Below are 8,691 nucleotides of genomic sequence, written 5' to 3'. Positions count from 1 at the left end.
AAACAGCTTATCGACTACTTGAGAAGATTTCCCAAGAGAAAGTAAACCCTACAGACATTGGTCTTATTCAACAAAATCTGCCTACAGAAAAATCTGTCACCCAAAGTACACCAACATATAATTTACTTTAAACCTAAACTACCAGTGAATGAACAGAAATATCATTACTTTCAACAAAGGCATGGAATTAAAACCAAGCCAGCTATGGATCATTAAAAATACCATTTACTTTATTTACAAAAGAATTAATGTCTGTCCATTAAATTAAACCACTATGAAAACCAAAGGTGAAATTATACCAGTATTTGCAGTTCAATTTGAATTACATTGTGCAAAATATATGTATTAATTTGAAATGAGAAAAAAAAGTATAATTTCCTTTGAAAGTTCCAGTTGTACAAACATTAGAGAATGTCAGAAATAAAGTTATTATTGGACACTTGTGTAAAATCATAAATAAATAAATGATCTACAGTATCAAATAAAATGAATTTTATTGTAGTAAAACTAAAAAAAAAAAAAAGTTTTAACTGTACTTATTTATTTAATATCAAGAGTACTTCAAACCAAGTTTTAATATATCAACCTGCTCGTGTTTTTTAAAGACATATTTACATTGTTTTGTTTCTAACAAAGTCACAAGTTCTTAGAATTTGTAATCATGTAGTTTACACTGGATACTATACCTTTCCATTTCCTTAAAGATGCCAGAGCTCTTGAACCTACCATGTTGGACTTCAGTCTCTTGTCTCTGTAAAAAATGCAGTAAAGTGCTTGATTTGAAATAAGTGACAAATGTTGAAGAAAAATCAAAACATTTAATTACATTTCCATGTAAGTTCAGTTTCAACAATTAGCAAACATACAAAAACTAAATCTTTGACCTATGTTAAAAAGTTTGTACATTATAAAATTATTTCATTTTATCTGATGCTGATTTTTTCCCCCATGATTATTAGCTTTCATTTTTGTTAGTAGTGAATCATTCATTTTTTTTTCAGTGTATTACGTAAGTTACAATCACTGGAACATATCTCAGTTATAGAGTAGGCCCCGATACGATACGTGTGTTGTATTGCATAACTAAGCTTTTCATTTTTATGATTTTGTAGACTTGGCATTATACCAAGGTGTATTATATATATATATATATATATATTGAAGATCCTGAGCTACACTTTTTTGTATAATTGGCAATACAATTAGGTGTATGATAGGGTATATTAGATGGTGTAGGTAAGTAAGTTACTGCCTTTTGTAGATTAGTGGGTGTGTCTAGGTGTATTTTAGATATTAAGAACTTAAATTACTAATTAATCCCTTATGTAGAGTAAAACATTTATTCATCATCAAACACATCAATAAACATCACTGATAGTTTAATAAATATTGACTAATAAGGCTAATCTTAAAAAAACAATATATGAACCTGTGAATAATTGATATGAAAAATTATTTAATGCACAGCTCATAGAAGCTTTCCTAACTTTGGTATTATGATTACTTGTTTGTTTTGTTGTTAAGCATAAAATTACACAATTGTCAATCTATGCTCTACCAATCATATCAAAACCAGATTTTTAGCATTATAAGCCCTGGAATTATTATTAATTTTGATCAATTGATTTCTATCTGTGCTCTACCAATCATATCAAAACCAGATTTTTAGCATTATAAGCCCTGGAATTATTATTAATTTTGATCATTTGATTTCTATCTATGCTCTAACAATCATATCAAAACCAGATTTTTAGCATTATAAGCCCTGGAATGATTATTAATTTTGATCATTGATTTCTATCTGTGCTCTACCAATCATATCAAAACCAGATTTTTAACATTATAAGCCCTGGAATGATTATTAATTTTGATCAATTGATTTCTATCTGTGCTCTACCAATCATATCAAAACCAGATTTTTAGCATTATAAGCCCTGGAATGATTATTAATTTTGATCAATTGATCTGTGCTCTACCAATCATATCAAAACCAGATTTTTAGCATTTTAAGCCCTGGAATGATTATTAATTTTGATCATTTGATTTCTATCTGTGCTCTACCAATCATATCAAAACCAGATTTTTAGCATTTTAAGCCCTGGAATGATTATTAATTTTGATCATTTGATTTCTATCTGTGCTCTACCAATCATATCAAAACCAGATTTTTAGCATTTTAAGCCCTGGAATGATTATTAATTTTGATCATTTGATTTCTATCTGTGCTCTACCAATCATATCAAAACCAGATTTTTAACATTATAAGCCCTGGAATTATTAATTTTGATCATTTGATTTTATTCCCTCAGTCTTGTTAATAGGTTGTAACATGGACATACTAGAAAATCCTCATTTCTTTTTTTTTGTTTGTTTGTTTGATGCTACAACTTTTCTATAGCTTGTTTTTTTTCTGCAGCCGATTGGCCCCACAGCTGTGGTAATTTAATGCCAGTTTAGAAACAACTATTAGCAAATAAATAATTTTTATATTATTTAAGCATAGAATTAAGATGGTGAATTAGTTTGCTCTTGGCAAAGGATCATTCTCATACAACAATCTTTAAGTTTATAAACTGCATAGTTTACTCTCCTATATATTAAAGCAACCATGTTTTGTGAAACAAAATCAGGGACACTTGTTTTACATTTTTTTACTGTAATCACCACAATTCCAGAAGCAGGCAACAGTGAAAAAGCTTGCTGTATTAGTGACAGTTGCATTTCTATGATGAGTGTATCTGTTTTAGGATTTTACTGTTCTAAAAAGAGCAAGAAAATTTTCTATGACATACTCATAGTTGTAACTATTGTGACTGCACCAGTGTCAGCACACCACAATGCTATAACTAATCTAATAATAAAAAGACTGACTCCAATGTGCTGCAGACTTCATAACACGTACAAGAAATGATATGGAAGGGTATTTCAGGGTTAGGAGGTTTCTTTTTTTTTATATATAAATTGGAGACACTTTCAAAAATACCATGGGCAACATTCCTTATTCAAATAGCCCATCATATAGCTTTATGCTTAACACCAAACAAACAGTTGTGAATTTGTCATATCAAGGTACACTAAATAAGTGACAAAATCAGCTCTTTTGTCTTGATCATCAATTTATTATTCATTACTCAGAGCATTAACATTGTATTTTCGAATCAACAGCAGTTAGTAACGATATACATTATCGGTAACAGATTAAGTGAAAATGACTGCCCCCAATTTTTTAAGCGTGAATTAACAATAAATGTTACCGCTCAATTTGTACTCTTTTTTTTTTTTTTAAATAAGCATATTTTCTTGTAAATATAAGAACTAAGAAAATTTAAAAAAACATATTCAACTGCTTTTATACAAAACTGAAATGTCAAGTTTATTATGTTATTCTAAAGTTTATGCTTCCTCAAAAGTAACTTGAGTATCTTCCCTTCTTTGCTTTCCACTGATTGGCTGATGATAATTTATTCAAATTAAGAATAAATTGGCCACCTATGTTTTCATAATTGAATTAAATAAGAAGAGACATTCCATAAGAATAATTTTAGTAATAAACCTGTTCCCAATAGGCGAGTCAGTAAACTACACTTTTGTTCCTTTACTTCTATATTTTTCACAATGACAGGCATATTTCACCTGAACAAAACTTCAATAACAATAGCAGACAATTATTCGAATGTGATTGGTATAGGTAGTTTGAATATTCAAATAATAAAATCAGGCATTCTTTTCAACACTATTTTCAACAAATTTGCTTGTTTAGTTGATAAACATAATTCAGTACTAATAGTAAAAAACTTACAGGCTGATGATGAATGGCATCCATTATCTCTTTCTCATAAACCTCTTCTTCTTTATCTTTAGGATAATGGCCCTGCCGCTCTTCGTGTTGTCTCTGGTGTTGAGCTCTGAGTTGAAGCATCCGCTCTTGCCTAATCTGAAGTGGAATGTGATTGGCTGATGCCAAGGATTCATTGCTACATGTCTGTTGTTGCTTCTGTTTTTCTACTAGCTTTCTGTACTGTTCTTGTATCCTATACAAAGTCTTGGAAAAGTTAATTTTGAACCACTAGCAACTTACATACTAAAGATACAAATGATGCACTCAATATCAAATAGCGACCCAACTGCTATAATAGTTAGAAGTAAATATTTAATTTAACTTGTGCACTATCTTAACTCACTGTACAGTACACATGATTCATGCACCCAGCAATTCTATAATATATACATATATTAATTAAAGTATTGCATAGCACTAAGTATGTTGATTTATATAGTTGGTGAAAATTATGTTAAGGTGTTGATTTAATCGTCCTTTTTCCTATTCAGGAATATTTTACTAGATTGGTATACTGGTCTTTAGCCTAGCTAGCTATTTGCCAGTTATTTAAATATGCTACTTCATCTTTTTAAAAGGTTATTTGCAAGAGTTCAAGACGTCTAACTTGTCCAGCCGCTTAGGATTTTCAGCATAACATTAAGAAGCAGACAGTGAAAGGCAGTAAGAATTGAGACGCTGTGGGTGTAAGCACTCAGCTACATACCCTTCATTGATTTTCCATGACAGCTGACAAGTTTATCATCAGCATTTGGATATTATCTAATTTAGGAGCTATTATCACAGGCATTATCCATTATAACATCATGTTGACAGCTAGGACTGACAATAGCAATGCTTATTTCATATTAAGTTCATTAGTTTTTTTACCATGCTGATGTAATTGCCTATTAACATCTAATGTAACTAATAGTATTACAGCTATCTATGAATTTATATACATACATATATATAAACACAGAACTGAGCCAAGAATCCAATAAAAAACCTACTTTTTTTTTCAAACAACTCTGTTTATAATATTAACTGACACCTATTCATTTGTAATGTACCCTACAGCTATACATTTTCAAAACCCAATGTTAATGACACGAATGAATCCCATAATTTCTCTAACCCACCGTGGTATGAATAATATTTTTACATGTAATCTACACCAAATGTGTTTCACTTACCTGGTAAAACTGAGTTTTGTACATGTACTCTACACCTAGTAGGTGTATCACGAACTTAGTACAATTGATTTCTGCACTTTACCTAACACATATAAACTTAATACTATTGATTTCTGTACTACATCTAACACATATAAACTTAATACTATTGATTTCTGTACTACATCTAACACATATAAACTTAATACTATTGATTTCTGCACTTCACCTAACACATATAAACTTAATACTATTGATTTCTGTACTACATCTAACAAATGTATCAACTCTGTACAACATATTTCTGTACTACATCTAACGAGAGCTTCTACCAAATTAGTACAGCTACTTGCTGTACTGTATACCTTTACAAGTGTATCGTAACTTGACTGCCATACTCTACAACTAACAAGAGCTTCTACCAAATTAGTACAGCTTGTACTAAGTTGGTGGAAGCTCTTGTTAGTTGTAGAGTATGGCAGTCAAGTTATGATACACTTGTAAAGGTGTACAGTACAGCAAGCACAGATTAATGTTCTCTAAACCTGTGTCCCTCACCAACTTCTTACACAGCTACTTTTTATATCCACCTTTCTTGTTCCTCCTGAGCAGTTTGTCTTGCTTGTGACTGTCCTTCCACTTCTTCAGTTTCTTTTCTAGATAATTTATTTCCTTGTTCCTGTTGTGATTTTTTGTTTTTCACAAACCTTTTGAGTAGAGAAATATCCAAAATTAAGAATTATGCATGATGTAGAAAACCTTACCATACATTCAACAAAACTAAATTGAGCTCCCTGCACAACATACACACTTACAACACCTAAAAACAACAACTCTGAAATGAATTATTTTTTAAACCAATAAGCAAAGAAACCATAGCTCTATGTCCATCAGTACTATTAGAAACAAAGATATTAAATTAGAGTATGAATCGCAAAAACAAAAAACAACAACTAAAAGATGTAGAATTTACAGGATTAGGTGATAAATTATTTAACAGAATTTAAAACTGGTACACAAGTTTTCACATTCACAAAGAAAAACAGACATGGTTAAAAGATTACTCCGAACAATGTGAAGAGTAGATAACTATCGTTTCGTCACAGATTACGAAGCACTAGTAACAATTCATTTATCGCTCCATAACCTCAATAATTTACAGAATTCCTCTAAATTCATAATAAATCTATTGAATAATCAAAAGTACAAACATTCATAAAAAAGACAATGAAACTTACTTAAAAACTGAACCTAATCCTTTCAGCAGTCCTTTTTTCTTTGCTGTTTTTCCTGAGTTTTGTTGCCCATTCAAAGGGTTACTGCTGACAGAGGTTTGTTGGATATTTCTAGTAGTTGATACTTGTCCATGAACCCCCTGCCCATTAGAACTGCTGCTTTCATTGTCTTCATCCACTAAATAATTTGTATCATCATTAGTACTTATGACAAGGTGTTAAACAGTAACCATTCATTCTTGTTCATATAGGAGAATATACACAAAAAATGTTTATGCAAAATATTTTACTGTAATTAAAGCATTGGAAGTTATTAAATCAAAATTGTTATTATCAGCATTACATATTAACATATAAATAGTATTAAACTTTACTATAGAGCTGGCTGTTTAAATAAATTATCTACGAGCAGCAATTATGTTGATAAGTGTCACATACAATAATCGATGAACTGGTTTGGTTTGTTTCAAATTTTATGCAAAGATGCATGAGGGCTATCTGTGCTACCCATTCCTAATTTAGCAGTGAAAGACTAGAGGGAAGGCAGCTAGTCACCACCATCCACTGCCAACTCTTGGATTACTCTTTTACCAACAAATAGTGCGACTGATTGTCACATTATAATGCTCCCACAGCTGAGAGGGCAAACATGTTCAATATGACGGATGTGCACACCACCAATGATGAAACTTGAATGTTAACATTACAAGTATATTTTTTATTTTGATGGTGATTTCCATGTAACCATTTTCATTTTTGCTTCAATGATACAATAATCAATTAGAAAATGCCACTAACTGTGTCCAGCTCTACTCTACTTACTGATTATTCTTTCAGTAAAGCATTAAATGATAGACTTTATTTAGTAACACTGCCTAAACCAATGACTCATTAACCCTTCAGTTGAGTAACAAATGTTAAATTTCACTTAGTAGCACTGCCTTCTCCAATGAGTGATTAATCTTTCAGTAGAATAACAAATTTTAAACTTTGCTTACTAGAACTGCCTGCTCCAGTGAGTAACTAATCTTTCAGCAGCAATAAAATGCTATTTGTGATGCCACATTTTCACACATAACACCTTTAGTTATCAAGAAGTCATGAATATTCGTGTTGTATTTCACACAATTTTTCTTATTTAGATTTTATCAAACGTAAGCCTTAGAAACTGCCGCTGATCAATGCTATTAAAATTCTTATATTATAAACTTATAATATTATCAAAAGTGAAGGGATTAAATTTAAAATTTCAGTCAATCATTTGTTTTTATAAGTTTACAAACACCTATGACACTTTGGAGTTGTTAAAAAAAGAAAATGTATGAATGATAATAAACTGATATAAATAAAGTTATGTTTTGAATATTAATAACTTTAAGAATATTTCTATACAGATAAAAAATGGAAGAAAAATGATAATCTTAATTCTCAATCTGAAGATATAATATTTGTACAGAGACAACAACATAACCACAGACTGACACAATAATAATTAATTCAATATAACACATCTGCTGAGTTTTGTTTTTATTGATGTAGATTTTTCTAGATCTGTTGATACAGGCTAAACTAATCATACAATCTAATTAAGTATATTGAAATGTTGGATGAAAAGACTGCCAAAGTAAAACCTTTAAAAGTGAAATAACATTGTGATTGTAAACACATTTAGTTTTTTTCTTTCATTACAAATACATTTTTGAAAATGATACAAGTGTTCCATACTATATGTAAATATTGTTTAAGAAAATTATGCCCAATTTTATATTAACATATAAATGATTCAAAGACAAATATCCTCCTTTACAAATTAAAAACATAAATAAATACCAACATCTGAAAAACTTCAAGCTAGTTGTGATTGTTGAATAATTATCAACCAATGACCAGTAAATGCAGTCAGCAAAGCTCAAATCAAAAACTAACAGTAAGAGCAAAGAAACAATATTTTCAGTTATACTGAATATATTACAAAAATGTTTAGTTTCTATTTTCACTTGACACAATGCAAAATAACAAAAGCAATATTTAAGCTTGTATATTTTCTATTAAACTGTAATGGTATATCTTGGCATTCTACTACTTTGAGCCTACTTACAGTTTTGTCAAAGATAAAAGAAAGCTTTCACACATTACAGTGTAGGCTAATATTGACAGAATTACAGCAAGAATGCAACCTGCTTCTGGTCAGAATTTATAAATCTAATGGATTTTGAAATATAATCACTTCATTCTGTAATTAATAACTACAAAAATATCATAAAGAATGACAGTTGTTTTTTTATTACTCTACTCAGAACTAATTTTATGATGTATGATTTATTGTTTTATTAATATTTTTTGTGTTAAAAAGATCAAATTCAAAAAATATTACTATTATGTAAATTTACATGTGCAAAATGATGGAAATATTTTCCAGGTATTTGATGACATTAGTAGTTTTTTTATGTTACTATTATGTAAT

The 8,691-nt window shown here is 29.9% G+C and overlaps 1 protein-coding gene across 4 annotated transcripts in view; it reads right to left on the bottom strand.

Annotated features, from left to right (window-relative positions):
* LOC106460226 (partitioning defective 3 homolog) overlaps nucleotides 1-8,691 on the bottom strand; it is a 102,608-nt gene that overhangs the window by 6,798 nt on the left and 87,119 nt on the right. For all 4 annotated transcript variants that reach the window (XM_022386891.1, XM_022386894.1, XM_022386895.1 and 1 more), the window contains 4 exons: nucleotides 6,231-6,405; nucleotides 5,583-5,699; nucleotides 3,800-4,031; nucleotides 687-751 (listed from right to left, as the gene is read on the bottom strand). In XM_022386891.1, coding sequence (XP_022242599.1) covers nucleotides 687-751; nucleotides 3,800-4,031; nucleotides 5,583-5,699; nucleotides 6,231-6,405 — 589 coding nt within the window. The remainder of the gene's footprint in view (nucleotides 1-686; nucleotides 752-3,799; nucleotides 4,032-5,582; nucleotides 5,700-6,230; nucleotides 6,406-8,691) is intronic.

Source organism: Limulus polyphemus, unplaced genomic scaffold, assembly GCF_000517525.1.
Source record: "Limulus polyphemus unplaced genomic scaffold, Limulus_polyphemus-2.1.2 Scaffold731, whole genome shotgun sequence".
Classification (NCBI taxonomy): Eukaryota; Metazoa; Arthropoda; class Merostomata; order Xiphosura; family Limulidae; genus Limulus; species Limulus polyphemus.
Note: the sequence above shows the minus strand (reverse complement) of the source record. Positions and strands in the feature narration are given on the sequence as shown.